Below are 18,273 nucleotides of genomic sequence, written 5' to 3'. Positions count from 1 at the left end.
GCTGTCCGTATTTGAGGGTGGATGGGGGTGTTTTTTTTAACTAATGTTTTATTATAAGGGGTGTTTTGTAAAAAAACAAATATAGGGGGTATTTTTTAATTTGTAAATCCTAAATCGTAATACCCGTCCAATTCAACTTTTTTTTAACTTTTTAAAAAACTTTTCCCAAAAAACAAAAATTGTGAACCAAAACAGAGCCAGGGTGTTTACTCTTTGTTTGGGTTCCTCCAAATTTCAGTTTAGGGCTTAAATAAACTTTTTTCTTTTTAATTTGAAGGGGAGAAACGTGACTGCTAAGTGAGTGGGAATGATATGGGTCGTTTGGTTGGTTTTGGGAATACTACTTTAGTATTCCCAAAAAGTTAAACAGTAAAATACCCAAAAACTACAATATTATCAACTTTATTCAACATTTTTTAAAACCCCGAAATTTGTTAATTCAATAAATAAACCCCTAAATTTTTAATGTTTTGTTACGACGAATCGGCACCCTCGGCGGTGGTGGCCGGCTGTCCGTATTTGAGGGTGGATTGGGGGTGTTTTTGTTAACTTTTAATGTTGATTATAAGGGGTGTTTTGTAAAAAAATAAACCTAGGGGGTATTTTATTAATTTGTAAATCTTATATCGTAATACCGCCCAATTCAACTTTTTTTTAACTTTTTTCAAAAAACTTTTCCCAAAAACACAAAATTGTGAACCAAACGGAGCCTTTGTTTTTCCACATAGGTGTTAAATATTGAAATAATTTAATAGGGAAGAGATAGGGGAAGAGATAGAGAAAGAGAGAGAAGACGTGGGCATAGAAAAAAGTGGGGAGGGGCAGAGTAGAGAAAGGAGATGTGGTCATGTGGGTACGAGAAACATTGAAAGAGAAAAAATAATATGGGGCGTTTGGTTCAGGAATGTTAGATTACTGGGAATGTTAGATACTGGAAGATAGATTACCTTGAAAGATTACTGGGAATCTTTAAGAAAATGTGTTTGGTTAGTTGGTGGGTATGTTATATTAATATGGTTGGTTATGGGGAATAAATTGGTGGGTATGTTATTTAAATTACTAAATTGTCCCCTTTACAAATATTAATATAATATTATTTTTATTATTAATTTTTGAATAATTTCTTTTAACCCCCAATATTTCAGATTTAGTTAAAACACCCCTGCTTATATAAAACTTTAATTTATTACGAAATCACCCCTGGCTCCTGCCGCCGCCCGCCGCCACCGCGAACCATCGCCGGATGTACCCGAAAGTCCCCGTGAGTACGGCACCGTGACCAAGAGGCTCCGCTATGGCCGTTTTTGGCCATATTGATGGCCGAAAACGGCCATATCGAAGCCTCCTGGAGCCTCCCAAAGAATTTCCAACGGTGGTTCGTGGTGGTTGGCCCGCTATTGGCGGTGGTGGTTGGGTGGCTGTGGTGGTGGTGGCTTGGTGGCAGTGGTGGTCTGTAAATTATTTTAATTAAATAAGGGTAAAATTGAAATAGGATATTAATATAAATTTGTTTTAAAGTAAGGGTATTATTGTCCAAATTTTTTATTAATAAGGGATAAAATTGTAACGAAAAAAGATAACCCTGGTAATCTCAGAAAACCTAAGAAAATGGAGGTAATTAGATTACCTCTTATATTACCAATAGTAACCACTATTGGTATTTGAAGATTACTGGTATCTTATATTACTTGACAACCAAACATGGTAATCAAGTAATATAAGATGACATTACCCCAGTAATCCCACTTAACCCCGAACCAAACGCCCCCTATTTATTTTAAAAAATGTTAATACCTTCAAGATGACAATTATAAAGTAAAAGGTACTATAGTGAGAGTATGAAGTAAAAGGTATTATAGTCTTTTTGTAGCCTTACCCTTGTCAGCATCAGGTAATAAATGTTATTGAATGACTACGTGTGGGAAATTGTTTTTCTCAAAGTTTACGTTTGGGAAAATGTAATTATGGCAAATTTTGGATAAGAAATTGTCATTCATCTTGAATTTATTTTAATAGGTCCCTCTGATACCCCCATGTTCTCGAAATTATTAGAGTGTGGACCAGAGAAACCCAGTCCCTGTCCATTTTTATGCAAGTCACGCACTGCCACTTATGCAGTTTTGCCGCCATTCTACATTCATATATATGTTATGCATAGTACTGTCAATTATGTATACAACATTACTACTTTTATTTTTGAAATAATATTATATTACATAATTTAATTATATCACAAACCTTGAACTTCCATTTATGTGATTATTAATTATAGAATGATGTGAAAAAGATTTCCTTTTTCTTATTATAAATATGACGTTAATATACGCATCAATTTAAGATGGAAATTTAAAATCTCATGTTTGTATACATATTTAATAATTAACTGATTTTATAGTAACACCGTATATAGGAAATTTAAAATATTATATTATTTATAAGATAGAGGAAGTTGTATAATTAAAACTATCATTGGGTGGCTTTAGAGTAACATGATCTCCCAAGTTTAAGTCTCTTTAATGGTAAAAGTGAAAGAGAAATATCTAATAACACGATCTTCCAAGATTAAGTCTCCACCACCCTTATTAGGAGTGACCACTAAAACTCTTATCCGATCGATAGTTTCAGAGTCCTAAAGAATTAATTGAGATGCACGTAAGTAAGTTAATCTGGACACCTGGTCATAAAAAAACAAAATAGTTAAAATCATATAGAGACAAAGAATGAATTATTAAAATAGTTAAAAAGTAGTTGAATCATTATGAAATCTAATATTCAAGAAATAATTATGAAATGCAATATTGAAAAATGGTTCGCTACAAAGAAAGCAGGAAACCACAACCGTATCTTTTGCTTTATCACAATTGTTTGTCTCTCTCCCTAGCTAGCTCTGAAAATGGCAGACACCAAGAAAAATGTCTTAGTGTGCACACAGCTTGAATGCGAAACAGTGGAAGAAATGTTAAGCTCCATGGAGCAAGCAAAGGCTGAAGGTGCAGATATTGTAGAACTTTGCTTTCATGCCATGAAATTCACTCACGTTTCTCAGGTTGACAACCTCCTCAACGAAAAAACTCTGCCCGCTATACTTTCCTACAGGTCCAGTTCTATTAACTAACATTCTTGCATCCCTCTTCTTCTTCTTCCTTGCTATATTTCATTATTAAAACTTATGATCTCTTTCTCTACACATATTATGACATATATATTTCATTTATACTTTATTATGTTTTTAAATACCATTTTTTGAGCATTTTCAGATAATGAAGCCAGGTTATGCATTAGCCTACATCTCATTTAAAAACTATCCTGTCGCTAAATTTCATTCTACTTCTCCACGCTTTTTTTTTTTTTTTTTTTCCCTGTGTATTGTCATTCGACAAAGTATGTGCCTCATCATCATAGTTACAACAAGTGTAGAGAAAGAGATTATTTAAAACCAAGAAAATATATATTTATGACCAAGAATTTCAGTGGCATTCTGAATCTGGTGCGTTTAAAGTTATGAACATTGAACCATCTTGGTTTATTTATCATTGAAATTCGTATAAGAGTGTCAAAACAGTAGCAGGTAGGAAGTGATTTTTAATATATGTCAAAACAGTAGCAGGTAGGAAGTGATTTTTAATATATGTCAAAACAATCACACTAGTATAGGTGATTTTTAGTGAACAAGGAGAGAACCGTAGGTAGGAAGATTGGTTAATTTGTTGAAGAGGGAGGCGATGGTGAGTACAAGAGCTTGATATATGTGTCATGACTTATGCAGTATGATAAGTTATCAGCTGCAATTCATACCAAACCTTACACTACTTTTTAAAGTTTCGTGCAATTATTGAGAAAGCATGGGCCTACAAAAATATTCCATCTACCATTCTAAATATTTATAAGTACTGTACTTTTAAACTTGTTATTAGATATAAAAAAATTAATAAGTTGATATGTGGGCACTCCAAAAACAAAAATGAAAAGACCATGCAATGGATTCATAATATAGTTGAATGCAATTGGCAGGCTCAATTCATCCAACGAAGACTGCAAGAGTAATTGCATGCAAGTATTGAAACGGGCTCTGGATTTAGAGGTCGAATTTGTGGAAATGGACTATGAGGTACTTTTCCACTCTACTTTCACAAATAACTCTTTAATCAATATTGGAGCTATACATTGAACATCTTTGTCTAATTCTACTGTCGATGGGATTTTCCTAGAGTACGGCAACGGTGAAGTTATCGGACCAGCAAATACTATATTAATAATCTGAACTTTAATTAATTGCAGGTAGCTTCTGATAAGAGCATGAGCGAATATATGCACAATCGACCACATAGCAAAGTAATTGTGTCAAGCTACGTGAATGGTGGCAAACCTTCGACAGAGAAACTTGGTGATCTAATTGCATCCATTCAGTCAATCGGAGCAGCTGTTATAAAACTTGAAATTGCTGTGGACTTCATCACGGATTTGGCACCCATTTTTCAGCTGCTTACTCATTGCCAGGTTTACATATGCTAATTAAAATTACAAACATATTTACGCACTTGGCAATATATTTAAACCTGTCATTAATTTGGACAAACTGTAAAATTGATTTTGAAGGAGAAATTATTGATAGGGATAATTAATTATCATTTTTAAGGCTGAAAATGCTATGTATCACGGCTAAGTAATTCAAGTAATTGTATTATTTTGTTTATTCCTCAATGCAACCAACTTCATTCCGGGTGTTCCCTATGTTCAGGTACCATTAATAGTTTTGGCGGTGGGCAGTCGAGGTCTAATAAGCCAGATACTGGCTCCAAAATTTGGTGGGTTTTTAGTGTATGGATCTCTGGCAGGCAAATCAGTTGCGGGCTTACCTACTCTTGTCAGCCTTAGACAAGTGTATAAGGTTGAAAATGTGGACGCAGACACAAAAGTTTTTGGGCTCGTTTCAAATCCAGTAGGCCATAGTAAAGGCCCCATTCTGCACAATCCCACCTTCAGACATACCAGATATAATGGAATTTATGTTCCCATGCTCGTTGATGATGTCAAAGAGTTTTTTAAAACCTATACAGCAACTGACTTTGCGGGTTTCAGGTACACAATATTAAGAGAGCAAAATTGGGATAGCATTTCCTTAGATTAGAAGGATTATTTGTTCTTTCTAACTAATTGGCGTATTTTGTAGTGTTGGCATTCCACATAAGGAAGCAGCGGTGGCTTGCTGTGATGAAGTTGATCCACTGGCTAAGGTCTGTCTCTGTCAACTTGTATATAAGATTGTTTTCATCATCAAATCCTTCTCAACTGCCTTTCTATAATTTTTGTGTGTGGGGCCATAGATTGGTAAAGTATAAAACTGTGTTCATTCAAATCCAGAATTGTGACAATTTCTTCTTTTACTGTGAATGTGATTACTCAAGTTTTCAATTTCACATAAACTACCAAGTGGACCTAGATACAGGATGATGAATAGCATAAAAGAACTTTAGTTTCATGCCGAGTGAATTGATTATATGTTACTCTGAAGATATGATATATAAGATGTTAACACATATAATCTTCTGAACTTTGGGATGCTTTGTGATCAGTCCATAGGAGCTGTAAATACCATCATAAGGAGGCCTACTGACCAGAAGTTGATCGGTTACAACACAGATTGTGATGCTTCAATTTCTGCAATAGAGGATGCTCTAAGAGGTAGCATCTGAGAAATTTCTAATTTTTATAATTCTNTTGATGTTATTGTTCTCCTTTCCTTTTCTCAATGATTGAATTCCTAGCAAGGAGTATTTTATGCTCCTTATCAACATTCTACCTTAATACAAATAACAATTCACCGAGTTTTGATGCCAAACATGCAGGAGGATATGTCATGGCCCTCATTTTACGATTTCTCACTCCACTCCAATAAACACCTTCACTCGCCAACGTTCAGCACCACTAAACAACACGAGTAGTCCACTCAATGATATTTGGGTCTGCACATACAATATCAACATGCCCATTCAGTTCAGCCCAAAAGTGAATCACGTGCCTACTCAACTTCAACTGGTTCAGCTCCGACGTAGAAAGTAACACCCTTCCCTCCACTCGGTCCAGCAAGCATGGGTGGCAGCACTTGAAGGGGAAAAGTATGTGTCATTATATCCTTTTAACTAACACTCTATTTGGTTAAATCTTTCTCTATTCAGCCCATTACTTAAATACATGCAGCCCATTTTTCCATTTAGCTCACTCTTCATTCAGTCCATAACACATGCACATCATGCATATTGACTCTCCATTCGGCACTTTGCTTAAAACATGCACGCCATGCATGTCACTGCTCCGGCTTCAATAAAAGGTTTTAAACTACAAAGTCGGTCACGTCGACTGGGCCACATAGCCCTCAAAGGTTTTAAATTATAAAGTTAGTCACGCCGACAGGGTCTTGGTACTTAGTATCTATATTTTTTTCAACTACAACTGGTTTACATCGACTCAGCCACAAGGCCCAATACATTGATTTTCAACTACAAGTCGATCACGCCGACACGACCACAAACTCCACTTGGTATACACCTTCGATCGGCCTAGACCAATTCATAAGTTTACATATTCGATCTACCTAGACCAATTCATAAGTTTACACCTTCGATCGGACCAGACCGGTTCATAATTTACACATTGGATTGGCCCAGATCGATTCATAATTTACACCTTCGACTGGCCCAGACCGATTCATAATTTACACTTTCGATCGACCCAGACCGATTAATAAGTCTACACCTTCAATCGGCCCAGACCGATTAATAAGTCTACGCCTTCAATCGGCCCAAACCGATTCATAAGTTTACACCTTCGATTAGCCTAGATTGATTCATAAGTTACACCTTCAATCAGCCCAGATCGATTCATAAGTTTACACCTTCGATCAGCCCAGACTGATTCATAAGTTACACATTCGATCGGCCCAAACCAATTCATAAGTTTACACATTCGATCGGCCCAAACCGATTCATAAGTTTAAACCTTTGATCGGCCTAGAGCGATTCATAAGTTTACACCTTCGATTGGCCCAGAGCGATTCATAAGTTTACACCTTCGATCGGCCCAGAGCGATTCATAAGTTTACACTTTCAATCGGCCTAGACTGATTCATAAGTTTACACCTTCAATCGGCCCAGACCGATTCATAAGTTTACACCTTTTATCGACCGAGACCGATTCATAAGTTTACACCTTCGATCGGCCCAGAGGGATTCATAAGTTTACACCTTTGATCGGCCCAGACCGATTGAAGGACTTGCACCTCAAATGGACAAGTCATCGACCCAATCCACACAACGATCCATCCGACCTAAAGAGCTGCTATCACTAATCCGCTCAGTCTGCACTCATTCGATTAAATCTACTCAATTATTATGGAAAGGACTAAAAATATATAAATACCATTATTATTCCATAGATTTTTTAAACTACAAAGTTAGTCACGCCGACAGGGTCTCAGTACTTAGTATCTATAATTTTCTCAACTACAACTGGTTTACATCGACTCAGCAACAAGGCCTAATACATTGATTTTCAACTACAAGTCGATCATGCCGATGCGACCACAAACTCCACTTGGTATACACCTTCGATCGGCCCAGACCGATTCATAAGTTTACACATTTGATCGACCTAGACCAATTCATAAGTTTACACCTTCGATCGGACCAGACCGATTCATAATTTACACCTTGGATCGGTCCAGACCGAATCATAATTTATACCTTCGATCGGCCCAGACTGATTCATGACTCTACACTTTCGATCGGCCCAGACCGATTCATAAGTCTACACCTTGGATTGGCCCAAACTGATTCATAAGTTTACACCTTCGATTAGCCCAGACCGATTCATAAGTTACACCTTCAATCGGCCCAGATCGATTCATAAGTTTACACCTTCAATCGGCCCAGACCGATTCATAAGTTACACCTTCGATCGGCCCAAACTGATTCATAAGCTTACATCTTCGATCGGCCCAACCCGATTCATAAGTTTAAACCTTCGATCGGCCTAGAGCGATTCATAAGTTTACACCTTTGATCGGCCCAGACCGATTCACAAGTTTACACCTTCGATTGGCCCAGACTGATTCATAAGTTTACATTTTCGATCGGCTCAGACCGATTCATAAGTTTACACCTTCGATCGGCTCAGACCGATTCATAAGTTTACACCTTCGATCGGCCTAGACTGATTAATAAGTTTACACTTTCGATCGGCCCAGACCGATTCATAAGTTACATCTTCGATCGGCCTAGACCAATTCATAAGTTTACACCTTCAATCAGCCCAAAGGGATTCATAAGTTACACCTTCTATCGGCTTAGACCGATTTATAAGTATACACCTTCGATCGGCCTAGACTGGTAGCGTGCCGAATGCTCCAAATTAATAACCTTCCTAACCTAACTACTGAATTGCATAAAGGGTAAGCAAGGGTCGATCCCACAGGGAATGGTTCGATTAATTCCTATGTTCTAAAACAATGAAAACAACAGAAAAATAAAATAAAACGCTAAACAGTAAACATGACAATAGTAATGAAAAAGGGGTTGTAGTCAAGGCAAACTAAAGTAAAACAGAGAAATCTCTAATGGAATAAAATATCAGGTTAAAAACAATCAGTTCTCGGTTCAAGATCCACCTAAACATGCATTGGACATGAACTAACCGTAACACTATTCTATCTCGTTATTATGGAACTACTGACCCTAGGAAACAACAAGCTCTGTTACCCGAATTCTCCCTTAGTTTGTCACTACTGAAACAAGCTCTTCGAGTAGATACTAACCCTTGAACAACCTAGAACAAGCTCTCTAAATTTAATTCAATGGCAGCCTTAAGAATTAGGAGAATAGATCAATCTAAGCAACAATCACGCAAGCTCAGATTATTTAACTTAGGTTATGTTATTCAAGACAATAGACTGAAAACTTGTCCATAATCAGCTATCATCATGTGTCACTCATTGAATAGAAAAAGGACAATTACGGATCACAATTCCTAATTCTAACAACAAAATTCCGATGAAATAATTCAGCAGGCCATTACTAAATCACCCAAACAGAAAATTATAAACAATTAAAATAGAATAACATAAACAATTCCAATAAAAACGAGATTAAGAACAATGTTACTGAAGTTAGGCTACACCAATGACATTAAATTAGGCTTCAAAATCCCCTTGAACTGAAGAAGAAAAATCAGCCTCACATCTTGACGTAGAAGATAAAAACTTAGAAAAATACTCTACTGTTGTTCTCCCCCGTTTAACCTAATAACCCATGAATAAATAACATGTTTTTCTCCTAATTCTACCCCAGGAATCACGAAAAATCTTTCCTAGACGTTTCCTAAAAGATATACTTCCAGATTTGACAAAATCTTATCAGATATGGATTCCAAAATTTGTCTCCAGCTTGCACCAGGATTCTTGCAATGTAAAAGATCTTTTCTGGGCTTGGTCACTTCATAAACATTGTAGTCCCGGATGTGTAGATGAATCTGGGCTTTTGAATCACCTGCTTTCAATATTTGACACTCCAGTTAGGCCCGTTCGAAGATTCAATACTCAGCCAGGAAATCCTTCCACGACTAGGATTCCAGGTCCGGTTTTGCAACAACTAATGAAGACCCAAACGAACTCGGATTCTCGCCTATAATACTTTCTGGAAAGCTTGATTCGTCAACTTTATTTTTTCTGAAGAACACTGTTCCAATCGAGAACTCTGACTCCATGAAAAACCTGAAAAACGTAGCACTGGTCAGAATAACAAAAATCTGGAATTTCCTAATCTTTTATCACTTATTTCCTAAAGTCCATCCAACTATGCCAAACTCACAAAATAAACTCTAATCAACTCAAATAGGCATAAAACATGACAAAAAACATAATATGGAAGGAATAAAAATATATAAATTACACTCTTATCCTAGACCGATTGAAGGACTTGCACCTCAAATCGACAAGTCATTGACCCAATCCACACAACGATCCATCCGACCTAACGAGCTGCTATCACTAATCCGCTCAGTCTGCACTCATTCGATTAAATCTACTCTCTAAGCTAAATACTCTTTAACTTAGAGAGTAGGGGGCTAACTGTTAGGGCCAAAAATCATCTTGGGCTTGATGAGGCTCAATAACAAAATAAACATGTCACGGCCCAAGGCCTCAACCCAATCCCGATTGGGCCTACGCTTAAAATCACCTTGTGAACTACCCACTCTATGAGTTAGGCTATCCTATAAGTTAAGCTAAACTATGTTTCAGCCCATTAGCCTGCAACAATACATAAATAGGAAATCAGAATCCCATTTTATTTCCTCTGCTACTAAGATTCCAAATCTTACTCAAACTATCAAACTTAATATGATAAAGTCAAGAAATCATATCTCTTTCATGATAGGGATTATCTCCCAAAATAGGACTTAGTATCCTACTAAGATTCCAAATCTTACTCAAACTATCAAACTTAATCTGATAAAGTCAAGAAATCATATCTCTTTCATGATAGGAATTATCTTCTAAAATATGACCTAGTGTCCTACTAGGATTTCAACCCCTTGGGTTCACTATAAAAACATAAGTTTGCTCTCTCATTAGGCATGTAATCTCCCATAGTCAATCTATACTACTCAAAACCATCCATTTGCTCCTAAAGTTTATTTGCTTGCGAGAACCCGATGCCCCCACCGTAGTCCTAGCTTCCGACAAGACTCCTGGTAATTCTTCCTCTCCTTAATTCTTATCAAATAATCTCTTTCAACCTTGCTGACTTGAGCGTCAGAGTGGCTACGGAAAACACCATCCCGGTGTTTTCTGGAAGCTTCACGCTTGTCCTTTCCTGTGTGTAGGTCTAGCAGATTGTCAATGGCCTCAACCTCACGAGATCAAGCCTTATTTTCATGACGGTAGATTTTTTGTATCTACAGAGTGTTTGATAACTTATAGCTTGTAGTCGAATAAACTAGTAGGTGAAGGATTCTACCTCGTAAGGCGAAGAAGTTTTAGAATTTCTGCAAAATTCACAAGCTCTGGAAAGAAAGCAACGTGGCAAAAGAGAATGATAGAGAATACACATAAAAACAACTCTTTTTGGGAAGCTTCTTGCTAAGTGTATAATTTTAGATTGCTTAATAATCCTCAGGTTCAGAGAGAGATTTGAATAAAGTGACTTTAATACCGTTATTTTAAGGATAATGCTATTTGTACAGACTCTTATATAAAAAGAGTTTGTACAAATTGAGATGGCATTACAAAGCATGCTATATGGCATTAGGACCTACATAACTTAATGTCACATTATTGTTATGTGGATCCTCATATTACGTGACAATCACATAATATGTCATATCACGTGACACTCATATAATATGTCATATCACTTTGTACAAACTCTCTTTATAGAAAGAATTTATACGAATAGGTTTATCCTTATTTTAATAGTGAATTATTTAGGCCCTTCGTTAATAAATTTGGCATTTTTATTTTCATTTTTAGGAGAGAGAAAACGTGGGTCCAGTTATTATGAAAATATTGAACTTTTGAATAAAAAATCATTTATTTTCTTCCNCTTAAATTAATTATTTATTGAAGTCCCAAAAAAAAGATAGAGAGAAAGAAAAACTATTGATAAATTACCTTTAAATATCCCAAAATAGTTAGTCTCCGTTTAGTTCACAATTTTGTGTTTTTGAGAAAAGTTTTTTGAAAAAAGTTAAAAAAAAGTTAAATTGGGTGGGTATTACGATGTAGGATTTACAAATTAATAAAATACTCCATATGTTTGTTTTTTTACAAAACACCTCCTATAATAAAACATTAAAAGTTAACAAAAACACCCCCAATCCACTCTCAAATACGGATACTCGGAGGGTGGTCGGAGTCGCTGTATCGGCGCATGACCGGCTGGATTTTGCTGGTTGTGCGTCGATATGGCCTTTTCTGGCCAGATCCACTGTGGATCTGGCCGGCAAAGGCCAGATCTGGCTGTATTTGCTTGTCAACAACGGCCAACAAACGGTCATCGTTGACCATCAACGACGACCGTGTTGGCCGTCGTTGACAAGCAAATACAGTCAGAACTGGCCTTTGCTGGCCAGATCAACGACGACAGTTTGTTGGCCGTCGTTACCGACTGGTTACGGCCAAAGATCTGACATTTTCTTGCCAGATCCACCGTGGATCTGGCCGAAAAAGGCTAGATTGGCACATTACCAGCTAGATTCAGTAGGTAGTGCGTCATCCTACCAGATTCTGACCATTTTCCGATGGTGGTGGCTGAAATCTAGTAAATGTGGATTGTTGGGGTGTTTTATAATTTAAAAAAAAAAATTAAGGATATTTAATTAAATTAACAAATTTAGAGGGTTTAAAAAAAGTTGAATAAAGTTGTGAGTTTTTAGGTATTTTACTGTTTAACTTTTTTAAAAATACTAAAAATAGTATTCCCAAAAACCAACCAAACCAAGCCTTAGACTTTCCATTTTTCTTGTGTTCATAACAAGAGAAATCATTTTCTAAGCCTCCCCGATAAAAATTAAATGGATACCTACCTTTCGCATTCCTACATTAAAAATCTTTTTCAGCTTTATATTAAATTAAATTATATTTTAAAAACACCCTTGATCTTCGTTTCTAAATAATACTAGATTTTGAAGATATGGATCAAAGTCGTGATTTGATTGCTCTTCATATTTTGTAGGTCAATGGAATTTGACTGGTTTGGGTAGGTGGTTGTCGTTCTTTTTTTTTTTTAGTTATGTTAAACTTTAGGAATTGACTTTTAGCCCGCATCTTCTATATTAGGTAGGGGTATAATAGTATTTAGAAAATTTATTAACAACGGTTCTTATACATGTTTAAAAATTTATAAAAATATTCATTATTTTTCTCAAGTTCTGATTTTTTTTTTTTTTTTTTTCAATGTCGACTCTTGTTTCTATAAATTTATCAACTCTGAACACACTCAAAAAATAACATAAACACCTTATTTGATTTATGTTCCAATAATTTTCAGGTTATATGATCAATTTTCTATTTAAACAATCCAATTCTTAGCATTTTTTTTTGGGTAACTCGGTAATTAATTAAAGAATAAAGAATGTTGTGTGTGATTTTTCTATCAAGCTCGGAGAATTGCGAGGTTATAACTTGATCCAGAATTAGTTCGACTCAATCGATTGTTTGACCCAGCATAGGTCTGTCGAGATGTGACCTAGCACAAGCTAGTTGCGACTAATCCCTACAGTTGTTCAACCAGCTCACAGATAACCTCAGATCTCTGATATCTCAGAAGGGATCAGATCGATAGCAATCTTGGTGCAATCTCAGCGCTCAATCGCGAGAATATCAGAGTTGTATTTCAATCTTAATTGTAATCCCTTTATTTTCGCTCTTTACTTGTATAAAATCTGTATATAAACCCCCTCCAAAGATGAGAAAGGGGTTAGCAAATTGTTCTAGGATTATTATTGTAAGCCCTCACAGCAAATACAAAAACAGTGGACATAGGCTCAAGAGTATAACTCGCCGAACCACTTTAAAAACTCGTTGTGTCATTTACTTAATTGATCTTGATTCATTACATTGCTGGTCACCCATAACCACGCACACATAAGTTCCGAATCGATCAAGGTCAATCAGATCGCTCTAGTTGGTGCAAAATCTTGTATCAATATTCTGACGCTAGAAGGAGGGCCTTTGCCAAATTTCAGAATTTTCGGCAAACAATCTCAGTGACCCGATCACTTAAGGCCTACAATGGTTTGTACAAGATAAAAAATAACCACTGGAAACCACGACAACGTGGAAACCACCCACTAGGAGGTGCATCAAGATGCCGTCGGGCATCAACCATCAGTGCCACTGGTGTAGCAAGCCGTGAACCAACAGGGGCAAGGATGTTGAATCTTGAGAATGGTCAACTGGTGGAGATGATTAGAACAATGGTTGCACAAGCGGTGCAACAAAACGTGGCTGAGTTGAGAAATTAGCAGCCGGCCCCCCAAGACCTTGATCGGTCATGCTTTATTGATGTCAACCCAATAGGTCAGAATTCAGTCGACGACTAATTTGGTTTGTTGGCACCAAGGAACAGTCAACGATCCCAACACCGCTGGGCATATTCTGCTTAGGAACGAGAGTCTCGTGGGCAAACTAACCATAGGAGGCAACCAGGCAAAGAGTCCATGACAGAAGATGAAGGTAATGGTTGCCAGAGGGATATTCTACCTACTCAACGATATCCCCAATGTCAGCGTGCCAGTTTTAACCCACGCTAAAGGCACGCTCAGAGGTGGAACAAATGGGCCGGGTTAGGCGGGTCAACCCTAACCCGGCCTGTAATAAAGAGGGTTTAAACCGGCTCGCCATCAGGTTGAACCCAACCCGCCAGCAACCCCCGAGTGGGCCGGGTTGCAAAATGGCAACCCGACGGCCTGCGAGTTGCTATTTTGTCCTCTCTGCAGGAGGCCCGCCAACCCGATGGGTACCCACTGGGTTGACCCGCGAGTTGGCCTAAAAATAAATTAAAAAAAAAGTAAAATTAATTTATATTTTTAAATTACCCTTTTACCCTTGAAATATAACCGTTTTATAGCCGTTGGAAAGGTCTTTTTTGTCATTTTCTTTCCCTATTTTTTTTTTCTATAAATTGGCCCTAAACTCTCATATTTTTCTCACAACTCAAATTCTCTCATTCTCTCATTCTCTCATATTCTCTAATCTCTATTCTCTCAATTATTCATTTATTCTCTTAATCTTTTTGTTATCAATTTGCTCTTATTTTAATTTTTATTAGTTTTTGCAATTTTCAATTCATATTTCCAATTTTCCAAATTCCAAATTCCAATTTCCATATTCCAATTCTCTTTCTTTAATTTTTATTTCTTCTACATCAAATTTTTTTTTTTCAACTACAATGGATAGATATTTCTCTCCCATCAATTTCAATGATGAAGAAAACTACTATCCTAGTCCTAGTCCCGTTGATTTTACTATGAATGCAGGAGATTCAAATAGTCCCGCTGTCCCAATCCCAGTCTCAGAATCCGATACATCTCAAAATATGTCGTCGATTCCAACAGCTCCCAGTGGTTCTAGAAGTTGTCCTCGTAATCGTCGTCCTCGTCCAACTCCATCTCAAGTTGAGATGGGTTCATCAACTACCGTCGAAACCGAAGACATGCACACATCAGACGTTTGGGCGCATTTCGACAAGTTTTGCAAGACAGAAAATGACGTTCAAGTCAAGAAAACAAGATGCAAATATTGTGGAAATGTTTATAAAGCTGATTCAGGTAATGGTACTAGTACTTTAAAAAGGCATGCTAATAAACATATTAATCAACATGGAAATAGAGAAAGCAATCAAACTCAAATAACTAATATGGGTACTACTTGGCGTTATAATTCTGATGTATATAGGGAACAGTTAGCTTTATATATATGCTGCAGCTGATCAAACTATTAATATGGCAGAAGATAAATATTTTGAAAGATCTGTTCAAAATCATTTTTTCTAGGATTTAAAAGTTATTCTAAAACTGCAACTAGAAAGATTTATAAAATTGTTTAGAAAAATGAAAATAGAATTAAAAATAAATTTCATACTTGTCATATTAGTGTGGCTCTAACTGCCGATATTTGGAGTGTAGAGCTAAACAAGATTATATTTGTGTGACTAGTCATTTTTTTGATAATGAATTTAAATTAAATAAATCTTTTTATAGGATTTAGATTAATGGATGTGGATCATAGTGGTTTAGAAATCTATAAAAAGTTGAAGTTTTAGAAGATTATGATATTATTGATAAAGTGATAAGTTTAACTTTAGTAATGCTAAGTTTTAATAGCAAAGCTATAGATTTTTTTCAAATAATTATCTTTATATAACAATTTGAAGTTTTTACCAACGTTGTGCATGTCATGTTATTAATTAATTGTGAAAAGTGGTATGAAAATAATTAAACAAAATATTGATAGAATTAGGGAATCTTTAGCTTGGATTACTGGTAGTAATAAAAGAAATGCTGAATTTCAGAAGCTTGTATAAAATCAAATTAGTCTCCTAGAACTTTTGCATTAGATATGTCTGTTAGATGGAATAATACTTATTTAATGCTTGATTCATGTTTACCTTATGCTAATATAATTAGTTATTTGTAGAAATAATAGAGGTCCTCATTATTTGATAGAAAATGATTGGAAGATAGTAAAGTATTCATTCTTTTCTCAAACGTTTTACCAATACACTTTACAACTTTCTGGTGTGTTATCCAACTAGTCCATTGTAATACATACAATTATAAAAATTCCTAGTTATTTACAAAAAACAAAGATATGAAATTTAAAGCACCAAAAAGGCAATGCAAATTTTTTTTTTGAAATATTGGGAACCCATTCCTTTTCTTTATGTTTAGGTGCTATATGATCCTAGAATAAATTAGCACGTTTAGAAAATGGTTTTGACAATTTAAGTGAAAATTTACAAACCGAATCATATGTCAATCAAATGAGAGGAAAAAATAGTTTTTCGAAGTATTTCCAATATGAAAACAGGTATGGGAACCCGCAGTCGCAAAGAGCGGAATATCCAGAGAAGCTGTATCAGAAGAAACAACAAATGAAGACTTATACTCTTGGAATGCATTGAGTAGGCCGAGAGGACCCGAATCCGAAGCACAACCTCTCTTCCGAAGCACCACCACCGCCAACAACAACAACTAATATACTGTCCTCCATGGAGTCGCAGAGTAATGAACTTCAACAATATTTGGCAACCCCCGAAATGTTTCTAGCAGGTCACTTTGATATCTTAGAGTATTGGAGAGACGAGAAATGTATTTTTCCAGTATTATCAAGACTTGTCTTTGATGTTTTTGCGTGTTCCTATCTCAACCGTTCATCCGAACAAACATTTAGTACAAGTGGAAGGATTTTAAATGAAAGGAGGACTAAACTTGCTCCAAAAATGATTGAAGTCCTCACATGTCTTCGAGATTGGGAACGACGCTCCATCAAGTCAATACGAGGTTATCGACAATACTTTAGTAGAATCATTTCAATTTGTAATATAGATGATACAGATGAGGGAGGTCCTAGTGACCACCCCCAAATAGTTGTTGTAAAATGTAATTTGTAAATTAATTGTCAATTATTGCACCCTTTTTTCTTTACCAAGTTTTTCTCCATGGGTTTTTCTTGGTGAGGTTTTTAACGAGGCAATAATTGTTGTAATTTCTATTTTATTTTTGATAAATGAATAAGTCTAATTTTTCTTATATTACAATTTTATTGTATTAAAATTGATTAATATTTGAAATGTTAAACCAAAAAAAAAAAAAAAAAAAAAATTTGAATTGAATTGAATTATTGATATTTGAAAAGTTAACTAAAAACAATTATATTTATAATTATTTATTTGAAAAGTTAAATTAAAAAAACAAAAAAATAAAAAAAACAAAAAAAATTAGAAAATTGGGCTAACCCGGCCCGGACCGCCACCTAACCCGGCGGGGTAGGGTTGGTGGGCCGGGCTGGGCCAGCCATTTTCTCCATAATGGCGGGCCTAACCTGGCCTGCCTTTGTTGGTGGGCGGGTTAGGCCCGGCCCGCCAACCTTCGTAACCAGCTGCGGGCCGGGCGGGTTACTTTTCCACCTTTACTTAAACCTCACAAGTTCGCGAGATGAGTAATGCGCGCCAATCTGGCCATGACTGACGTTTCGATTATAACCAATGTTGCAAGCAACATAGTGGTGAGCATGATAACACCTACCAGCCAGACCATCATGACTTGACTTTGTGCGTCAATGCGCACAAGGGAGGGGGCTCACAAGCAATAGACTTGCGAACTCATCTACTCGAGGTAAGCTTGAATAGAGCTAGCCAGGGCAATCCCCATAACGAAGACTTAGATTGGGTGCAAAGAATGCTCGAAGATCTAAGAGCCTGCCAAAACAATGCGGTGGAAGAGACAGTGAGCTCTCCCTTCATAGAGGAAGTTCGCCAGGCCTAGCTTTCCTAAGGATTCAGGGTGCTAGAAAGTAAGTCCGACGGGAAAGGAGATCCTAAAGACCACCTTGACCAATGACCTGATAGAGCTACACCAGGTTTGTGACTTGGCAAAGTGTGGCTTCTTCACAGTCACATTGGTAAGGGATGTCAAGAGGTGGTACAAAAGGCTCAAGGTGAACTCGATCAGTTCTTGGCAACAATTCCCCTCATTGTACCTACAACAATTCCAAGAAGG

General features: G+C 36.5%; 1 protein-coding gene across 1 annotated transcript; it reads left to right on the top strand.

Moving 5' to 3' along the window:
* Positions 1-2,791: 2,791 nt before the first annotated feature.
* On the top strand, positions 2,792-5,699 carry LOC116117252 (bifunctional 3-dehydroquinate dehydratase/shikimate dehydrogenase, chloroplastic-like). The gene is made up of 6 exons (XM_031403291.1): positions 2,792-3,096; positions 4,012-4,108; positions 4,279-4,497; positions 4,739-5,079; positions 5,171-5,234; positions 5,574-5,699. Exons 1-6 carry the CDS (start codon positions 2,894-2,896, stop codon positions 5,691-5,693), a joined length of 1,044 nt encoding a protein of 347 aa, XP_031259151.1. The 5' UTR covers positions 2,792-2,893; the 3' UTR covers positions 5,694-5,699.
* The last annotated feature ends 12,574 nt before the right edge of the window (positions 5,700-18,273 follow it).

The sequence above is a fragment of the Pistacia vera genome, unplaced genomic scaffold, assembly GCF_008641045.1.
Source record: "Pistacia vera cultivar Batoury unplaced genomic scaffold, PisVer_v2 Contig123, whole genome shotgun sequence".
NCBI lineage: Eukaryota > Viridiplantae > Streptophyta > Magnoliopsida > Sapindales > Anacardiaceae > Pistacia > Pistacia vera.
This window is presented reverse-complemented; position numbering and strand designations above follow the sequence as displayed.

Excerpts from the sequence above, each read along its gene's own strand:
- LOC116117252 (XM_031403291.1), top strand. The coding sequence starts at position 2,894 with ATGGCAGACACCAAGAAAAATGTCTTAGTGTGCACACAGCTTGAATGC. Across the intron at positions 3,097-4,011 it reads CCCGCTATACTTTCCTACAG|GCTCAATTCATCCAACGAAG; the intron begins GTCCAGTTCTAT and ends TGCAATTGGCAG. Across the intron at positions 4,109-4,278 it reads TTGTGGAAATGGACTATGAG|GTAGCTTCTGATAAGAGCAT; the intron begins GTACTTTTCCAC and ends AATTAATTGCAG.